The sequence below is a fragment of the Equus przewalskii genome, chromosome 26 (assembly GCF_037783145.1).
Source record: "Equus przewalskii isolate Varuska chromosome 26, EquPr2, whole genome shotgun sequence".
In the NCBI taxonomy this organism is placed as follows: Eukaryota; Metazoa; Chordata; class Mammalia; order Perissodactyla; family Equidae; genus Equus; species Equus przewalskii.
The window spans coordinates 10,028,802-10,050,918 of NC_091856.1; the positions used below are offsets into that span (position 1 = coordinate 10,028,802).

The window sequence follows — 22,117 nt, forward strand, 5'->3', positions numbered from 1 at the left end:
AATAATTATATTAATTAACACATATTAAGCAGTTACTGTTAGTTATCTTAACATGAATTATCTTAAGACAATTCCATAATTTTGATAGTTATTATCTCTATTTCATAGATGAAGAAACCAAAGCTTAGAGAGATGAAATAGCCTAAGATCATAAAGCCAAAAGGTGGAAAAACTGGTAGTCTCTTTTCCTAAATTAGAACCAAAGTGAAAATTGCCTGTTGTTGCTAACTGTTGTCACCCTTGTTGCCCTTTAAGAATTAGGCAATAAACAAGGAAGTCTAGTGTTCTCTTTTACTGGTCTCTTATTCGGCAGAATCCCAATTACCATTTTTGTTTTGTTTTATGACAACTTTGGTAGATTTGGAGGTTCTTCACTGTTGTTTCTGTTTCGCTGGCTGCATCTATTTGTCTCCTTTAGGATAATTCCTTAGCCTCTCAGTGTAGAAATTTTCCTGTATCCATCATAGCAAAAGACTCTTATTCAAAAGATTCCAAACATAGTTACTGTGTTGTTTGATGCTTTAACAAGCTTCTGGATTTAACTGGGTACCTTGCCTCTGTAGGAACTTTATTTTCAGTAATCAGTCATCTTGTTTTTCCTGCTCTATGACTTCTTTTCAGTGCTCCATCTTCTTGTAGTATCTGTCTTTTAAAAATGCATGCAAAAGGTTGGCCCCATTTTTCTTGTACAACATCTGGATTTACCACTGGATCTGGGAAGTTTTGTCTTTTCTCCATGGTTCCTGGATTTAGTGCCAGTACAAATTTATCCTTTAAGTGGATTTTTCCCCAATTTCAAAGATTCTCCCAAAGCAAGTAAATTTCAGTGCTTATTATATTTCAGACTGTATTTACATATTAATTTTCTCATTTAATCATCACAATAACTTAATGAGGTAGGAACTATAATTATGAGCATTATATACTTCCTTCTGGTATCAGACATACTTGGTTCACAAAGCCAGAGTATTTTAGGGCACTGGTTGTGTTTTCTTTTTTTTTGTTTCCTCTTAACCTCACTGGATTTTCAAAATTCGATTGCATTTCATCTTGAAATCTCTCCTTGAATATAATTCCTTTCCTATTTAAGATAAGGCTGTGCTCTTCTCTGCCCATTAACTGGTTAGTTTCTCTTTTCCACTCTGGAAGAGTTTCCATGTGGGGTCCATGGGCATGTTTGGGGTCTAGTAGTACTCCACTGTGTTAGTCCTGTGCTGCCTCTACCCGCCTGGCCAAAAAACTTTTAAAAAAAGAAAGAAAGAAAAAGAACCTAGAGGGTTTATAAATATTATGCTATCTTCCATCTTTCCCAAAAAAGACAGTGGTCCTGCACTGCGATGAACCTTGCCTAGCTCTGGAAATCTATTCCAGATAAAACTAGAACCTGCTTCCTCTGTGTAGGATATTACTCAGCCTGTGTGTAGTTGCTCTTAAATATGAATTCCTTAGTAAATCTATATTCAGAAACACTGCTTCTGTCTAGGAAATTTCCGTATTACTACAAATATTGATAAAAAGTATACTTGCACTTGAGTTTTGTACTTTAATTTGGAGATTTCCCTAGAGAGCATGGCTGTCAAATTGACTTGGGTGTGTGCATGAGTGTGTTCATATATAGTCTCAAATTTGCTGCAGAACTCTTTAAAATTACTCATGTCTTTAAAGACAGATGGCTGAATTTTCAAATCATTGATCAGGTGCATATGCACAAAAATTACCCAGTCACAAGCTAGAATATAGGCCCTAAATCTCTGTGTAATCTCCTACTATGGCTTGATGGAGATAGGCCAAACAGCTTCTTTAAGCCTTATTCTCTTGGGGTCCAATCCTATTCTTGTCCCTTGACACCTTAGCTTCTTTGGCTATGGGAAGAAGCATATAGAAAAGAACTATTCAGTGCCTTGAACAGATCTGGTTGTTTGATTTCATGCTTCCTTTTCTCCTAGGCTTCACCTTGATCTTCTTAGGCTTTTTAACATTAGCTGATGACCGCCAGTCAACAGAAAACAGGTTTTATAGGAGAACATTTTATGCCAAAAAGAAAGTTTTTGTTTTGCTTTTGCTTCTCCAACTGAAAGTTCAGTGTCCTATATTATATAATTGTATGCCTCTGATGATTCCTGCAATATGACCTGCAAAAGTATCAAAGCTTCAGGGTAGAGTTAGAGATATAGCTTCTAGTTCCCTCTGGAAGTGAGAGCAGGAATCAGTAATCTATTTCTGTAAAGGGACAGATGATAAATACTTCTGGCCTTGTGAGCCATATAGTCTCTGTTGCACCTACTAGACTCTATTGTTGTAATGCTTGCAGCCAAAGCAATACTTAAATGAATGGGCGTGGCCAGCTTTGTCACATGGGCCATAATTTGCCAACCCCCGAGTTAGAGTAACAGACAACAGAATACACCTGGTGGGTTGCATATACACATATCAACATTTGATTCTTCTTGGAAAACCTCCTATGATATTTTTAATATCATTTTTTTATCCAGGTGAACAAGGACTTTGGATCTATTTTCTCTACTCTTTTACCTGGTGCAAATGCTATGCTTGCACCACCAGAGGGGCAAACTGTTTTGGATGGTCTGGAGTTCAAGGTTGCATTAGGAAATACTTGGAAAGAAAACCTAACTGAACTTAGTGGTGGTCAGAGGTGAGTAATCCCTTTGCAATATTATAATTCCTAATTCCTCTTACTTTATTATAATCCATCATCTCATTGCCTCCCAATTTTATTTGTTTTGCTTTGCTTAGCTATCTTTGCATGTAGTGTTTAAGGAGACTAATGTGTAAGACTATAAATTTTGGTTAGAATATTTGATTAAAAGAGTAGGTAACAAAGGAGAAATAAGGATGAGCAACTAGAAAACTAGACAAAATACATGAAAAGCAATTGTTTTCAGACATTGGAAAATGAGTAGCCCAGGAGAATATCTGAAAGAAAGGAAAGAAAAGTACTGAGCCAAGTATTTACCCAGCTTTCTTCCTGGGAGCAATTTCTGCACTGCGGATACAGGGAGGGGAACCCACACAAAGCCCAGTTGTCTCACTAGATTAAGGGAACAGAGATTAGGATTTTGGGAGGCCCCAGTGAGTTATACCTTAGCGTTAGGTCTGTACTATCCCTGAAGTGAAGGGTCCTCTAGAATGCCTTACTGCAGTTCACTGAAGGCCTTGAAGAGATCAGGGTGATCTGCATGTAACTTAATTATTTCTCAGAACAAAGCCCAATACTCTTTAAAGAAAGACAACAAAATTGAGACTGAACAACATCATCACAATTTCCAGCATCTAGGAAAAATTACTAGACAAAACAAGAAAATGTGGCTCTTACATAACCTAGAGAAAAATCAGTAAATGGAAACAGACTCAGAAATAACAGGTGATGACACTAGCAGACAAGGAAGTTAGAGTAACTATTTCCAAGAATTAACAGGAAAAAAAGAAAGTGATGAGAGAAATGGAAGCTATTAAAAAAGAATCAGAGAACTTCTGGAGATAAAAAAAATATACCTGAAATGAAAAGTTCATTGCATGAGATTAATAGCCAATTAGACAATGTAAAAGAAACAGAAGTGAATTTCAAGGCATAGCAATAGAATGTATTCAGGCTAAACTAACAAACACCAAGCTATAAAAACAAAACTTCAGTGACCTGTGGGACAATATCAAGCAGTCTAACATATATGTGATTGGAGTTCCAAAAGGAGAGGAGGAGGCAAAAAGAAAATTGCTTGAAGAAATAATGTGTCCACATTTTCCAGATTTGATGAGTTCTGTAAACCCACAGACTTGATTTCTGTGAACCCCAGGTAGGATAAACACTTACACTCCTCCCCACATACAATACCACAGCAAGGCATGTCATACAAAATTGCTGAAAACCAGTAATTAGGAGAAAAATCTTAAAAGCAGCCAGAGGTAAAAAGGCATATGACATGCCAAGGAACAAAGATAAGAGTGACTTAGACTTCTCATCAAAAACTGTGCAAGACAGAAGTCTGGAACAACATCTATAAGTGCTAACAAAAAAACATGTCAACCCAGCATTCTATACCTAGTAGAAACATTCTTCAAATGAAGGCAATAGAAATATTTTTTCTGAAAACAAAAGCTGAAAGAATTTGATCCCATCAGAGCTTTTACAAGTTAAAGGAAATTCTCAGGTGAAAGGAAGATGATACCGACGGAAACTTGGATCTACCTAAAGGAATGAAGGGTGTGGAAATAGCATGGTCTGGGCTTCAGGGAAGTTTCTCCCAGCATTACACAGTGATTCATACTGAGAGAAACTTAGAAGGTCATGTGGCCTAACTCCTTACCTGCAGAGAGCCAAATAATTAAAACCTCCTGAGGGAACACTGAATATTCACATAATTGAAGATGGTTATTTGTTTTTTATTTTCCTCTGTGGATGTACAAACCATAGTCCATGAATTGTTCTCATGTGCCCTATAACGCCATTGTGTAACTCTTAGATACATAGAAAATACTAAGACCTCTCAATTTTCCTTATGAAATCCTTTATCAAATAATGAGCAGAATACCAGTCCACTCTATATTTTTCATTCATGATAAAATTCCTGAATATTTTAAAAGTCTAAAAGACAGCTTCTGCTGCCTGTTAAGGAACACTGAATTCCACAATTTAGATCACAGTATGTTTAACTGTTTTTGCCAAAGTTCTAGAAAATGTTTTGAGGAAAATAAAAAATGTATGCTTATTTTCTTATTGGGACCTAAACATTACTTCCTTCGTTAAGATGATATAAACTTATTTTTAGATATACCACTATCCAGCATAGTAGTTTAGTACTTGGTGGGAGTTTTTTTTTCTGAATGACTAAGTGTAAAACTCAATGCTTTAAACATTTGACATAGAGAAAGGCAGTGAAAAAAATTTTAGGTTGAATGACTTCAGCTCCCCTCTATGGAGGTAAATGTCAGTCTCACTATTGTTTGATTTTTATCGTACTGTTTCATTAATTTTCTTTCTGGAAATTTTAGTTTCACCTTCCTAGACTCCCTTCACTGTGCACATACTTTTTTCCCACTTACATGTTTCTTAATAAATACCTGTTGGGATGCGGTAAGCATTAGATTGACTATTTACTGTAGTGCTGCATACCAAGAGATGTTTGAAGTTACAGAAAAATGTGCTGCAAATGTAATTTTTATTCTAATGTTAAATAATTAAAAATATTTTGTGTTAAACTAAACGACTTTTTAATAAAATATGTTTAAGAAAAAATAAGAATTATTATAACTCTATATCAGATTAGAATGAAAACAGCTTTGGTTAAAAGGGTTGGTTAACTAGAAGAGAAATTAAAAAGAGCTGCAGAATCTAAAAGTAGGCATAAACTACAAATTTTAAATAAGGCTATTGGGGTTCTCCAGAGAAACAGAATCAGTAGTGTGTTTGTGTGTGTGTGTGTGTGTTTGTGTGTGTGTATGAAGAGATTTAATTATAAGGAATTGGCTCATTTTATTGTGGAGGCTGAGAAGTCTGCAATTTGCTGCCAGCAAGCTGGAGACCCGGGAAAGCCAGTGTTGTATTTCAGTTTGGGTCTGAAGGCCTGGGGACCAGGAGCACTGAGGGCAGAATACCCATGTCACAGCTCAAGTAATCTAGGAAATTCTTTCTTCTGCTTTCTTTACTGTTCAAGCCCGTAATGGGTTGGATGATGTCCACCCACACAGGAGAAGGCAGAACTGCTATACTGAGTCTTCCAATTCAAATGCTAATTTCATCCAGAAATACCTTCACAGACACACCCAGAAGTAATGTTTAGCTGGATATGTCAGTACCCCATGATCTAGTCTAGTTGACACACAAAATTAACCATCACATAAGGATTGTTTGAACTTCTGGCAATGTGAAGTATTTAAAGTAACGGGCCATAAATCTATGCAACTTATTCTCAAATAGTGCCAATAAAAAAATAGATTGCCTGTGTATGTTTGTGTGTCTGTGCATGTGGGTACATACACAGTAAAAGTTTGAAAGAGTTATAAACCAGTTACTGTTTTACCAGTAGCTGTTGTCTTAACAAGTTTAAGTATGTAGCCCTCACTCACCTGCTACCTATGTATCTAATAAGCAGTTGGAGAAGGAAAGAAAAACTCTTAACACTGACGTGATCTTTTCTTAAGGATGGGTACTGAATATAACATCCTGATTATCTGACTGGAATAAAAATTAGGAACTTATTCTATTCAAAATAAAACTCATTGAAGAGAGGAAAAATGGAAAGCTAAAATAAAAGCAACATTTTAATACAATAAAAGTGTTAAAACTTAAAATTCTTGTTTGCCATGACTATCTTTCAGCTACTAAATATACACTATTCATCAATAATAATAGTAATAACAGAGATTTGCTTCAATTTTTTGGTAAAAAGTGGTAAAATCAAGTTCTGCAGCTTTTCTTCTGCTCTCCTTTTCTTAGGTCTTTAGTGGCTTTGTCATTAATACTGTCCATGCTCCTCTTCAAACCTGCTCCAATTTATATCCTGGATGAGGTGGATGCAGCCTTGGACCTTTCTCATACCCAGAATATCGGACAGATGCTGCGTACTCATTTCACACATTCTCAGGTAAGAGCCAGAAAAAATGTCTCAGTAATAGTATTTTTCTAAATCTTCTTTAGTTGTGGTTAATATTAAGATATTGAGCGTTGAGGAATACTTAAGCATTGTGTGTTTCTTTAAATGTATACTTGTATTCAAATGGGTATAGAAGGAAAGAGGGTTTGGTCTCCTATTAGAGAAATAACCTAGCATTACAATTGTTGGTTGTAGCATGAGCGAGAATCTAATTTTTTCATAATTTGGAATTAATTTAGAGTTAATGCAGTTATTTTCTCTAGCTACCAGAGGATGCACAATCAAAAGACTATTTCAAGAATATACCTAGTGTCAGAAAATCATATGGTACTTGAGGGGGTGTTCTTCATTTCTCCTGGCTAGAAAGTAGAGAAAAGCCTCTGACGCTAACAGCAATTTGTATATTTATTGAACTGTTGCTGCAGGAACTGGGGCTGCCGAACATGGTTGTATAGATAATGCATTGTGCAACTCTGGGGGGCTTCTCGTTTCATAATTATCATAGAATGTATTTATTATCGCAGTTTTTTTTTGCAGATAACAGTGAAGTAGGACCTTTTCTTAATTATGCAAATGTTCCATTTGAGCTAGTAGTAGTGTTGTAGGAACTTGAAGCTCTCTTTGATATTATTAAAATATCACAGAGAAAAATATTTCACTAGGGCATTTAGAGCTAGCACAAAACAGTGATGCCAGCTGCAGAAGATAGCAACAGGCAGTCAACCAGCAGGAGGCAGTAAACCCGAGTAATGCAGCACTCAGGGTAAAATTTAAGAGACTGCTAAAACTGAATTTGGAAAGCTAGAATCCATTTAAGGGCCTAATATTATGACTGTTTGTTACTTGCATTTGAGGTTGTGCATTTGCTTAGAGCCAAGCATTTAAAGAAAGAGCAAAATCAAAATATCTCCAAACAGTTCTTAACCCCAGTATAAAAAAAGGAGTGAACTTGAAGAATATTATGAAAAGTATTTTTTATGCTTTTTTTCTTTTTCCCTTCAGTTCATTGTGGTGTCCCTAAAGGAAGGTATGTTCAACAATGCAAACGTCCTTTTCAAAACCAAGTTTGTGGATGGCGTTTCTACAGTAGCCAGATTTACTCAGTGTCAAAATGGAAAGATTCCAAACGAGACCAAATCCAAGGCAAAAGGACCCAAATGATCAGATGTGGAAGTTACAAATACAAATTTGCTCCTTTACCTTGACCTGTTTTTTAAACAAACTTTTTAAGAACTCGGGGTTTATCTAACTTGTTTATATAAAAAGGTAATGTTATTTTGTTACTTAACGCATACTTTCTCTTCCTTTATATAATCACTTATAAATGAGCATAGATTCCTCTTTTCTTCATATTAACTATGGTCCAATTACTGTGATTGTGATTTTATGCATGTCATCAGATGTTCTTACACAAGTCTTTATATATTAGGGAGACTGAGATACCTGGTTGGTGGTAAATTCTGTTTGTAAAGGAAAAAATACAAAGAAACCAATTAAATTAAATTATAGGATAAATATAGCTGATAGTTTTAAATACTAAGCTTAATTCCTAACGTAATATTAGTGTATTTTCTATTGCTAATAAAGTCATTCGGTCAGGAAGAATTATAAAGCAAGTCGCTGGACCAACAAAGGGAACACCAAGAAATCTGTTAGGCGTGCATGGAGCTATTTGTAGTTAGCTCCTTGAGGACACAGTGCCAGATCCCTGAGTAAAACTCAGATGGGAAACAGATCTTGAAAGATTTCTCTCATTTTAATGATGCTTCAATATCATGTTTCTGTATGCATAGTAATTCGTCTCTGCAATCCCAATTTTTTTAAAAGTCTATGAATATTTTAATAGAAGCTTGGGAAAAGGTGTGTTGCATGCTCTTCTCTGCTGCAAATTTATCTAAAATCTCCTAATATTTTCAAAGATTTTTGTCAGCCTTTTCATAATGCAATCAATAGCAATCTATTGGTGAATGAGAACGTAGGAGCCAGCAGACTAACCAAATTTTTCTTCTTCCTTCAGTCCGATTCATATGTAAATAAATAGAGCCATCTGTTTTACCAAAAGGACTCAAAATTTGATGATTTTTATATTGCTTAGTGTCTTCTGCTTTCCAGTTCAAAAGGAGGAAATTCCTTTAAGAACTCAAAAGATGATGCTAACAAACTCTGTTAAGAATACTCTATATATAGTTCTTAGTATCCGAAGTGCTTCACCAGAGCAGTGTCTCCAAACTGAATCTTGAAAGCTCTGACATGATCTAATCTGATCTTGGGTATGTTATTTTGGCCCCACATCCCTTGTTGCTACTTGTTTAGTCTTTGTGTTATCCTTTCCCTGACACATGTTCATACTTCCTGGCCCTAGGTTTAACATTACTCATCCTTCACTCTCATGCATATCTGAGGATGTCAGAGAACACTCAAGTAACTGATATTTTGGGATACATTGGAAAGGATTGAATCTGGAATTAGTTTTGTCCACTGTGGAAGGAGAGAGAGACAAAGCTGTAAATGCTCAGTTACAGGAAGTCCAATATCACATATAACAGACATAAGTTTATTTCCTTCCAAGTGTATTGCAAATTACACTGTCATCAATATAGTATACCTGTTGATCACAACCTAGCCAGCACTGGCTGTTAATTTTAATACTTCTGATTTACTAGTTATATAGCAGTACTTCATTGCTGTTTTAACAGCCTTTTATAAATAACTTATGAGGTTGAATATTTTGCCATATGTACTAATTTTTTTCCTCTACTACAAATTTTCTATTTTCCTAATTTTTATCTTACATGTAATCTTTCTATTTGATGAAAATCCTCAAACATATCAAATTTTTGTGAGTAATCATTATTTGATTAGAGGGAACACATTCAGGGGAATGGGGACATTTATTTCACACATCTGCACTAATTTGAGTAACATTCATTGAGCTCTTTCTATCCATCAGACACTGTTTTCATTTGCACATGTTTTCACATTTAGTCCTAATAATAATCCAGTGAGGTAAGAACTGCTGTTATCAGCATTATGTAATTGAGGAAATTGAATTGAGCGAGAAGTTAAGAAACTTGCCCACAGTGATAATGCAGTTAGTGAGGGGTGGAGCCAAGGTACAAATCTTGGCAGTTGGTCTCCAGACCCCATGATGACACCACCTCTCTGACAGCTTGAACATTTGCATCTATTGTATATAATAAATTTAAGAGATACATGGATGAGCAGTACGCACAACATGTGAAAATTATCTTTAGGAAGGACCTCAAATGTTTGAAGAGAGGGTTCCTTGTGTTTTCCTTTGTTTTTTGTTTTAGCATTTCAGGTATGCTAACTGCAAATGCAAAAGCAAAGACTTGAAAATCCTTCTTCCAATATGGTAGAGTAATCTAGCAAGCCAGCACTCCCACAATTATGTCATCTGTAAATCAGGGCAGTTTTGTTTCTTCCTGTTTAATCTGTATGCCTTTGATTGCCTTATTGCACTGGCTTGAACTTCTAGCACTATGTTGTATAAGAGTGATGAGAGCTGGCATATTGCCTTTTTTCCCAAAATTAGGAGGAAAGCATTTAGTCTTTCACCCCTAAGTATAATGTTAGCTATAGACTTTGAGTAGATGTTCTTTATCAAATTAAAGAAGTTCCCTTCTATTCCTGGTTTGATCATAACTTTATCGTGGATAGGAGTTGAATTTTGTCAAATGCTGTTTTCTGCATTGATTGATATGATCATGATCCTGTAACTTTCCTTATCCTGTTAATATAATTATGTTGCTTAATTTTTAAATATTAAACCAACCTTGTTATCTCTGGAATAAACTTCACTTGGTCATGGTGTATAACTTTTTTTACATGTTGCTAGAGTCTGTTTGCTAATAGTTTGGTCACGATTTCTGTGTATATTCATGGCCTGTTAGTTTCTTTCTTTTGTTTTTTTACCATACTATCTTTGGTTTCAGGGTAATACTAGCTTTATAAAATGAATTGGGGAATGTTTCCTCTTCTATTTTCTGGAGGATTGTATAGAATTGGTGTTAGTCCTTTAAATAGCCGGTAGAATTCTCCTATGAAACACTCTGGGCCTGGAGATTTTGGGGGGTGGTAAAATGGATACAATTACTTCAATAGTTACAGGGCTGTTTAAATTATCTGTTTCATTTTGGGTGACTTGTGATAGTTTGTGCTTTTTTGAGGAATTGTTCCATTTCATCTAAATTGTCAAATTTGTGTGTAGAGGTCATGGTGTTTCCTCCTTATCCTTTTGATGTCTTCAGGTTCTGAAGTGCTATCCCTTGTTTTATTCCTGATATTAGCAATTTGTGTCTTTTTCTCTTTTTATTTTTGTCAGTCTTGCTGGAGGTTTGCCTTTTCAAAGAACCAGCTTTATGTTTCATTGACTTTCCCTCTTGTCTTTCTGGCTTCAAGTCATTGATTTCTGCTCTTAGTTTATTTCCTTTTTTCTGCTTGCTTTGGGATTACTTTGCTCTTTTTTAGTTTTATGGTAGAAGTTTAGATTATTGATTTGAGACCTCTGGGTTTTTTTCTAATAAGCAACTAACTATAAATGTCCCTCTGAAGTAATCTTTTAGCTTCCTGTCACAGATTTTGATATGTTGTGTTTTCATCTTCTTTAAGTTCAAACTATGTTCTAATTTATCTTGACATTTCTTCTTTCACCAATGGATGTTTTTGGAGTGTATTTTTTAATTTCCAAATACTTGGGGATTTTCCAGGTAGCTTTATCTTACTGTGTTCTAGTTTAATTCTTTTATGGTCAGGGGTCATACTTTGTATCATTTCAGTTTTTTAGCAATTGTTAGGAAGAAAATGATAGATTTAAACACTTCTATTAGAAAACATAAACAGATAGTAATTCAATGGTGTAAGGTTCTACTTTAATCTATATTCTAGATAAATGAGAACAAAGTAAACCCAAATTAAATAGAAAGATGGAAATAATAAAGAGTGGAAATCACCAATTTATAAGACAGAAAAACAACGGAGAAAATCAATGACACCAGCACCTGGTTCTCAAAACAGCAACAAAATCATTTTATCTCTAATTAGACCAATCAAATAGACCAGAGAAATTACAGATCAATAATATCAGGAATGAAAGTTACTACTATGGATTTTACCTAAATTAAAAGGATACAAAATTATGACTTTTTATGCCAATAAGTTAGACAACTTAGACAAAGTGGAAAAATTATTAGAAAAATAAAACTCACCAAAATGGACACAGGAATAGACAAAAACTAGATAGCCTCACATCTATTAATGCAATTAAAGTTATTATTAAATATCTGCCCACAAAGAAAACTCCAATCCCACACGGCTTCACTTGTAAATTTTACCATTCAAGGAAGAAATAACACAAGTCTTACACAAAGTCTTCCAGGAACTCAAGGGGGAGGGAACACTTCCAACTTGTTTAATGAGGCCAGTGTTGTAATACTAACTTGACAAAGATATTGCAAAACGTGAAAATTACTGGACAGTAGTCCTCATGAACATAGTAACAAAAGTCCTGAAAATCTTAGCAAATTGAATCTAGCATCTATAAAAAATAATCCATTTTCGAGTTGTTTTTTCAACAGATGGTTCTGACAGCTAGATATTTTGTGTATATTCATAATATACATAAAAAATAACTAAAATAAGTCATAGACCTAAAAGTAATAGTTATAACACTTATAGAAGAAAACAGGAGAAAAATCTTTGTGACCTTAGGTTAGGCTAAGATTTCCTTGGATGCAAAAAATACAAACCATAAATGAAAAAAAAGGATAAATGGAACATTAAAATTAAATTGAAAACATCTCTTCAAAAGACACTGTTAAGAAAGTGAAAAGACAAACCACAGATTAGGAGAAATTATTTGCAAGGGCTAACAATTGCATGCAAAATATATATAAAGAACTTGTAACTCACATGTTGATATTTGCATGAATGGTGCAAAAGCAATGAGCGGTAAAACTGCTGTCACCTTAGCATAAATCAAGGCAGTGCAACATTGTACTGAGTGCTGATTGCATTTGTCACTGCCATGCATTTGAATTTTTCTTAAATGGCAGTTTCATTTAAGAGTGTCTGATGAAGCTGTAAAAATTAGATTTTTTGTATATCAACCTCCTGAGTATGTCTTTAATATTCTTAATGTTAAAATTGGAATTATGTATGAAGCAGTTTTGCTACATACCAAAACATGATGTTTATTTTGCAGAAATGCAGTTATTTCAGTTGGAGTCTGAAGTAACTGCTTTTTTCATGGAATACCATTTGTACCTAAACAGATGACTAAGACAAACTATAGTTATTAAGTTTATGGTATTTGGTAGACATTTCTCAAAAATGAACAAAGTGAGCCTGTCATGTGAACCTGACATATTTGTTGCAAATAATAAAATTGTAGCTTTCAAATGAAAACTGGAGTTTTTGCAAGCTTACATTTGTCATTGTGAACTTGACATCCTCTCAGTACTTAAAGACTTTTCTGATAACATTGGTAGTAATATTAACAAATGGGATTTTTTTTGATATTATGAAATATGTTAACATTTTGAAGATCTCCATAACTCAGTGGGTGGTATTTTCCAGTGACCAATGTGTGATGTTACAAGATCACACATGGGTAAAATAGCCATTCTAAGTACGGAAAAGACCATTGGATTTTTTTTTTTTTTTTAAAGATTTTTATTTTTTCCTTTTTCTCCCCAAAGCCCCCCAGTACATAGTTGTGTATTTCTCGTTGTGGGTTCTTCTAGTTGTGGCATGTGGGACGCTGCCTCAGCATGGTTTGATGAGCAGTGCCATGTCCGCACCCAGGATTCGAACCAATGAAACACTGGGCCGCCTGCAGCGGAGCGCGCAAACTTAACCACTCGGCCACGGGGCCAGCCCCAAGACCATTGGATTTTAATGTTACAGAGGACAAGAACTTTGATAGGGTTTCAGATTCCACATTGCAGCTAACTTTTACAAAGCTATCACTTGTCACATTTTGTTGTTAGTATCAAGAAAGAATATCCACATTATCTAATGCTACTCCGTTTTCAAACTACGTATTTATTCTCAACTCTAGGTGGGAAACTTGAATAATACGGCTAGAAAGTGGGGGTGAGGGGCAGGATTTAAACTCAGGACTGTCTAGCTAAAGAACCCATACTCTTAGCCATTGTAATGTAACCGACTGAATTAGGTATACTCCTGGATTTGTACCTGGAGCTGAGATAATACTCACTTTCTGCCTTGCTTGGACAAGATTCTCTCCATGCTTGTCATGCATGGGTAGGAGCAAGGAGAGAGAAATTTAAATCCCTAGTACAGAACAAAGATTAAGGGTTACTCCTAGAGCTCATCTCTAACAATCTAGTGAGATAGTATGGTTACTAATCCCTAAATGTATGACAATGGTAGGCATAAGCTGTTCCTTTTCTTACCACCGGTTAAGGACCAGAGTTTTCTTCATTGGGTTGAGGATTTACATGTTTTCCTTTACAAGACGGCTTTTCTTATGTGGTTTATAGGATGAACTTTGTTACTTGATGGTGATTAAGCATCTTCTAAAGTTCTCTTAAAGCTCAAGGCTCATTCTTGCTCCATTCTGTGTATTGATCCTAGTGCACATGACTACCCTATTTAAACGATTTTGCATTCTAAGCCCTCTAGTTGCCAGCTTTGTGAAGTTCCAGACTGTCTTAAACTAATGCCTTTATAAATGCTACATTCCACCCAATGTGCAGCAGTTGCCTCTCCTGAACACAGCTTTCTTCTTTGTGTTTTTGCTCAGCTCTCTTGTCGTTGTGGAACAGTCACTCTATTTCATTCCTACCAACAGTGTACCCATCTTTCAGGGTTCTACTCAAAAGTCTACCTCTATGGATCCTTTTCTCCTATCCCCCTTTCATAAGGCATCAAAAAATAGTTCATAATAATAGTAGCTGAATACATCTTAGTTTTTCTCGTAGGTTGTAAACTGCTGAGTGCATCTCTTTAGAGTCCAAGACGTATTAATGCCTAATCTCAAGAATTATTCACTTAATAAATAAGTATAAAGATCATAAAAGTTAAAGATGGAATAGATCATGATATTTAGCTTATGCACCACACTGCGTGGATTAGCAAACAGACTAGAATGAGGTTGTTTGACCCGTATTCACTTTAGAAAGTTACTGTTAAGATTTTGTCATAACAACCATGCTTGTAATGAAGTCTCACAGTAAGATTTTATAAGCAAAGATTTCATGCTGGACACTTTTCCTCCCAAGAATGAAAATAATCGGTAGTATCAGCCCTTTTATATATTGTATCTATTACTTCTCATTCTATTTTTGTAGGTGTGAAAAGTATATAAATTTTTTAAACTATTGTGTTCCAAAGTTGAAAGGTTTTTATTTCACATCTGTCAACTTTAATCAAAGACAAAATTTTAAATCCATTAGTAATTTAGATGTTTGCTTTATTGCTAATTATTTAGGATTAAAAATTTAAGGTAGATGTTAATTTGAAGAAAAAGAAAAAACAAAATCTATAAAAGATTTTTATCCTGAAATTGCTTCTAGCTCAGCGTAAGGAAACAGGTGTTAAACACATCCTGATAATCTCTGCTTTTTGGGACCAGAAAGAGCATGAGTAATTTACTTTTATAAATAATTCCAATTCTTGAAGCTATATCTCCCACTCCCTCTCTCACATAATTTCCATCAGGGCTAAATGGACCAAAAACGCACTGTGCTGCTAATCCATGGTTTGTGCTGTTCATCCGTGGGTTGCTACTGAGAAATTTAAATGGCAAAATGTGGTCCCAGGATAAAGAGAGAAAAGAAAGGAAGAAAACAAGCATACATTGAAGGCACATAATTTCATCTAGTACTTGATTTTAGCAACAAAATTGCTGTTATTCTCATAGATGAGAAAACACAGGTTCTGAGAAGCTAATTTACTTCCTCAGTTAAGGTCAGCAGCATCAGAATATGTCTGTTTAATTCCAAGGTTCGTGCTCTTTCAACTACACAACTGTTTCTAAAACATTGTTTAATAATGTAAAAACTAAAGGAAAAAAACTTTCCATACAAGATTTATTTAAATATGTATGAGCATAAACTTTGAAATGAACTCCTTTCGGCTTTCATTCTCATAACACTGTAAAATAACAAAAAATAAGTACAACCACAGAAACAGAGTTTAGCCCAATAACGTATCTAATTATGCAGATAAAGGGTGAAATACAGTTGTTGTTTAGAGTGAGACCATGATAGGATCTGCCGCAGAGCAGGTTCTTCCAATTTTAGCAAGTTAATGTGAACCATGCTTTGAGTCATTTTCCCCACCACGTTCCTCACTCTACACCACTGTAAAACCTTGTGCAGCATGCTGTAATGTCATTTGGTCATCACCGACTAGGAATATACCATCCACACATTTAAAACACCTCTGTTCTTTTATTTCATAGCCCATTGCATTAAAATACCTCTACTTCACGCTGAAGAGATTTTAGACAAGTATAAATGCTGGCATTGAAATCACCATGCAGTACTTAAGATGCAAGTCATTGAGATGAGCCCCAAGTATGTATGTGTTCATTTTTCAACTTACCAGAATAAAAGCACAGAATTTAAAATACTGAGAAGAGGGGCTGGCCTTGTGGCGTAGTGGTTATGTTTGGCACGTTCCACTTCAGCGGCCTGGTTTCGGGGGTTTGCATCCTGGGTGCAGCCCTACACCTCTCGTCAGCCATGCTGTGCCAGTGACCCACATATAAAGGAGAGGAAGATTGGCACAGATGTTAGCTCAGGGCTAATCTTCCTCAAGCGAAAAATGAGGAAGATTGGCAACAGATGATAACTCAGGACTACTCTTAAAAAAAATTAAAAAATAAAATAGAAGATGCTACAGACTCTGAGAATGTATCCTAAGATTCTTCCCCAGAAATCTTCAATGAAAAAGACTGCACTATAGCTTATTGGAGATACACTTATACAGTTTGTGTAGAGGAGCATTATTTTCTGACAAGGCTAGGTTCCTTACACAGTAGCATTTTTACTAGTGTTTCTCATCTCTGTTCCACTGTACTTTGTTTGGAGTAAAGCTTTTCCATATCCCTGAAAAGTGACAGCTTCAAAACACCCTTCCTGACTTATTTTGGGACTAAGGAAATCTATCTGGAATAGCTCTCCCATTTTGGGTCTAATTAGTTTCTCAAAGTCTTGAAAATGTAAATTGTAATGTAACCTATTTACTGTGCCTCTCATAATGTGAAATCGATAATATTGATAATATCAAATTGATAGATTGCTGGAAAAATTAAATTAGAACATGGTACATGTTTTTATTTTCTTGACAGATACGAGGTACTGAAAAAACATGTTCAACCCTATCCCCACTAACATAAATAAAAATTATTCTGTAATATTCCAAAGGTGCATTTCCAATTGTAGTATATGTCATGTTGTCCTACGGCTTAGTTTGTCACCCCAACGGAACTTCAAACACTTTGGTCTTAGGGCCTAGGCTTATTCTAGCATTTTAAGTGCCTACCACAGTGTCTAGCACTCAGTTGTTCAAACAATGGGGAATTGCTGAATCATTGAATTCTAGCTAAGGCCATTTCACATGTGATGTACATTGCCTTGCTGTTTAATACTGTAGTACCCAAAATGTTATTTAGATGTCTCCTTTCTACCCTTTTTGAATTCCCTTACTTCTACCCAACACAGTGCCTGGGACATAGTAGGAAAGATTGTATAAATCAAATTCCACCCCCACCCAACCTACGTACGTACGCATCTAAAGAGCTCACCCAATCCAGCCCCATTTTTTTCCTCATTGAGGCAATTTAGGCCTACAGAGGTTATGGGACTTCTTCAAGCTGTCTTTCTGCCCAGCCCAATACTTTCTGCATTGCATGAGCTGCCTGACTACTACCCCTACTCTATGTCCCTGTTACTTCTTTTCCTCTTGCGATTACTCAAACTTTCCATGCTACTTTATTTCTTGTTTCTTCTGCTTGGAAGCCCTTTATTTCAATCTCCACCTAGACATTTTCTCTACATGGTTCAAGTCTCAGATTTAATGGCATATCTGTCGAAGCTTTGCCCAGGTAGAGTGAGTTATTGCCCCTTCTAAACTTCCTCAGTACTTTCAAGACCTCTCTTGGAGCACTTGCCATAGTGTTTCTGTGTTAACCCTCTTTAGAGCAGGAGGGCAAGGACAAGGTTTGATGCATCTCTTTATCCTTAATCTCTGGCACACCTGACAACAGAGATCAACAAGTGTTCTTTAAATGGAAAGTATTACAGTTGTTAAAGAGTTTTTCAAGAGAAAGATTAATGAATTTATAATTGAGGAAATCTCAAGTACTAGGATGAGAGGTAGAGCATATGCTTTTGTAGGTTCATTATGGTACGTGTAACCAAACCACAAGTGATCTGTTTGTAAGACAGAGCTATAGGCATGGAGCCTCTGATTACTTCTATATGAGTGGAGACTGAATGAACTGTTACTGGAAGCAAAAGGCAATGGCATTCCAGGGAAGAGCATGCATACGGCATGAAAACATGAAAGAACATGGCATGTTGGGGAACTGAAAATATTTCTATATAACTAGGTTATAGATCATGTAAATGGAATCAAGAAATGAAGCTGGAGGATGTGGAGAAAAGGGAACCTTTGTACACTATTGGTGGGAATGTAAATTGGTACACTCACTATGGAAAACATAGTTTAGAGTTTCCTTGGAAAATTAAAAATACTAAATGAACCAGCAACTCTACTTCTGGATATTTATCAGAAGAAAACAAAAACACTAACTCGAAAAGACAGATGCACCCCATGTTCATTGCAGCGTTATTTACAATAGACAAGATATGGAAACAACCTAAGTGTCCATCAATGGATGAATGGATAAAGAAGATGTGGTATATGCATGTGTGTGTGTGTGTGTATATATATATACACACGCACACACATCCATACACATACACAGTGGAATATTATGTAGCCATAAAAAAGAAGGAAATTGTACCATTTGTGACAACATGGATGGATTTTGCAGGTATTATGCTAAATGAAATAAGTCAGACAGAGAATGACAAATACCATATGATCTCACTTATATGTAGAATCTAAAAGAAACAAAAGACCTCAGGCTCATAGACACAGAGAACAGATTGGTGGTTGCCAGAGGTTGGGGATAGTGGGTTGGACATAATGGGTGAAGGGTCAAAAGGTACAAACTCACAGTTTTAAAATAATTTTAAATACGTTGTAAGGATGTAACGTATAGCATAGTGACTATAGTTAGTAATACTGTATTGCGTATTTGAAAGTGGCTGAGAGAGATCTTAAAAGTTCTCATCACAAGAAAAAAATTTGTATCTATGATGACAGATGTTAACTAGACTTATGATCATTTTGTAATATTTACATATATTGAATCTTTATGTTACATACTTGAAACTAATGTTATATGTCAGTTATACCTCAATAAAAAAAGTGAAGCTGGAAAGGCAGTCGAGGACTGGACTGAGAAAAGTCTATGAGACTTTAAACTGTCCTCTTAACAAATCTGATTTGAATGGAAAATTGATGCTAGAAAGTCTAATCAGAAATTAGGAGACTAAAATTGAAACTCTCTCCTAAAATACAAAAGGAAAATGATCAAACAGGAGAAAAATGATGTGACAAAAATTATTAAAATGTGGACATGGACCAGGATCCAAACTTGAAAATTTAGCACAACTCTAACTATAGCAGTAACCAGAGACACAATTAAAATGTTCCTGAACGAGGAGAGAAATAGTTAAACGTTCCTGCATTTTTAGGCAAAAACCAGTGGAAAAGAAACCACACCTGAAACTATCTAGGCCTTCTGATTTGCGCTTTTTTTTTTTTCTGCTGATTTGCTTACAAAGGCACCATCCTTACTAAATTGGAACTTTGATTTATTCAAAGTCAAATGCATGGTGTGAAATTTGTCTTTTCGCTAGCTTTTCAATTCCAAGCACACTCGGAAAATTTACTGCACTTTTTGGTGCCTCCTGCTTTGTGTAACTACAGACACAACAGACCTAAGTCAGTAACCCCAGATGGGAATGAAGTTGGGCCAACATTAGGTACTTGACCCTTAGAGTCTGGGTAACAGTTTCAGAATCAACAAGGCACCTTTAAGGCACCTCTCATCCTTCACCAGCCTCAGACACTCTCCTCCTCCCTTCGTCCCTCCTGCACCTACCCGATTCAAGTCTTGGTCACAAACCTGATTCTCACATTTTCACCCTGGCCTTGTTTTTGATCTTTAATAATTGGCTTGCTCTTGTTCTTTGCCAGTATTTCTGCAGAACATTTCTTCCCCTCAAACCACAATTTTTTTTCCAAATCCCTCTTCCTACTCCACTCCCAGGTCCAGCCGTGGTTTCTAGAACTATAGCCCAGGTTAAGTCTTGGATCTCCTGCTTGTCTGGGAAGGAAATTTGGACCCTTATAATATTTTTAGCTAAAAATATTCCAACAAGCAATTTGACTCATAAATTTTTTTCTTTCTCTAAAGGAACATCAGAAGTTTGGAAGAGTAATGCCAGCTAATCTGAGTAAACTTAATTATTGCAGAGTCCCTTCAATCACTTATGCTGCCCGACATATCACAGGGAACATTATCAAAGAATCCAGATAAAAAGCCGTGTTGCACGTTAAGTTTCTAAATGTAGCAACTGCCACAAATGGAAGAATTTCTTAGCATTGAATCTTTCAGGGTGAAAACCGGCAGATTAATGTGTTGGTACAAGACCTGTTTGTGACAGATTCTACTGAAACTGCCGTTAGCAGTCTTGGTGTTTTTACATTTTTTCCTGAGAACACATGCTCATAGGTTTTCAGTTCTAGTTTTTACCTTCTCACCCAAATTATCATTCTTATTCCAAACTCCTGTTTGTACTTGAAAACACCATTTCACTTGGTATAACAGCATGTATATATTATTCAATGTTAAAGGGTTTCAAAATGAGCTTTTCTTATTAAAATCCACACCTTTTTGATTGGTATGATTCAAAATATAAAATAAGCAGGCAGCAATTATTTCGGGGGGGAGTGGCATCATTTTGTAGATCACTTGTGTTAGAAAATATGGGGGCAAGCTGTATGTTGAAAACTTCTATTTGCCATTTCCTAAGAAAGCAAAAATGCCCAAACAACATATACCTTGTCCATTCTATATGCACATGAGACAAAATTAGAAAGTACTAATAGTGCTAGATCTTAAGAATTATACCAAGATATTCTTTTCCTTTTCAAACTGTAAACTGCGGTATTAAAATTATTTTAACCATTCTAAGATATAAGAAAAATGCATGTGCCTGGCAAAAGATACTCAGAATTTATATTTTATATCTATAAATTAAATGATGCTGAAAGCAAAAGAAAATAAATTATCCCTCCCCCTCTCTACCCACATTCCTATTTCCAGAGTAACTCCTTTAGAAAAACTTTCTGTTTTAGTCTTTGTTTCCCAGTTAATATTAACCATTTCGTTTCCATTGTGTCAGTATCATACAGTTCCAAGATTTTATTTGAGCGCGCTTCTTTTTGATCTAGGAGATATGAAAGTGATCTTCCTATTTAATTGGCTTTGGCAGAAATTCCATCGTGCATTCTGAATTAAATATTGTAATCAGCCTACTCCTTGTTGTGAAGCAGACTTCTCACAAGCTAGACATGCCAAGTCGACTTTGGCCTAGAAGAAGACTCAGATTTGAAGGATATAACATTGGCTCACACTCATTTTTCCCTCCTTGGTGATGTTCTTTTATGTCACTCTCTCTTATCGTGATATAGACCATTAGTTTGTCTTGGATGCCGTTCACTTATTTTTACAAAAGAATTTAAGGCAACATTTCGTGTCAAGTTTTCTGCTGCTTCTCACATGTCTAGTTATTTAAGTTCCAACAGTGAATGGCATAATTTTGATATTGTTTGAACTGTGTTCAGACAATGTTGAATTAATTTTGCCATGGCCCACTGACCTACCTCACTCCCCTCTGGGTAGAAAGAGAGAACATTATATCCTGAGGGAGAAACAAACTCTAGATCTCATCCATCTTGTAAAGGTTTCCTTGGTCAAAATATGAGTGTGCACTTTGCTTTATTTATGATTGCTTTTAGGAAAATACTACAAATGTTTACTTTTTTTCTTATTATGTAAAGTTTTGAAAGACTACATAAAAGGTTTGGAAAATAGGATGCAAAAATGTGAAATCTCTTATAGGATAGTGGTATTGTGAGTTTTTATATTTAAATAATTCATCCATATTATTGTTATACTAGCATATTTCATGTTTTTAAAATAATGGTTTTGAGGATAACATTGTTAAGAAGTCTAGGAACAACCATAGTTTGTATCTAAACTGGAGGCTGGGACACAAAGGAAGTTACATAAAGAAAACTGATTCCGCTTAGAAGAAGGCTAGCGACTAATAGGAGCTTTCCTGCTTGAACTATCCTTGACTCTGTTTTGTTTC

At 35.6% G+C, this 22,117-nt stretch overlaps 1 protein-coding gene across 2 annotated transcripts in view; it reads left to right on the forward strand.

The window, feature by feature from the left end:
• Nucleotides 1-10,424, forward strand: part of SMC2 (structural maintenance of chromosomes 2) — a 48,386-nt gene extending 37,962 nt beyond the window's left edge. For both annotated transcript variants that reach the window (XM_008525753.2, XM_008525755.2), the window contains exons 23-25: nucleotides 2,493-2,653; nucleotides 6,452-6,599; nucleotides 7,611-10,424. In XM_008525753.2, coding sequence (XP_008523975.2) covers nucleotides 2,493-2,653; nucleotides 6,452-6,599; nucleotides 7,611-7,769 — 468 coding nt within the window. In that variant the 3' untranslated portion in view covers nucleotides 7,770-10,424. The remainder of the gene's footprint in view (nucleotides 1-2,492; nucleotides 2,654-6,451; nucleotides 6,600-7,610) is intronic.
• Nucleotides 10,425-22,117: the final 11,693 nt, after the last annotated feature.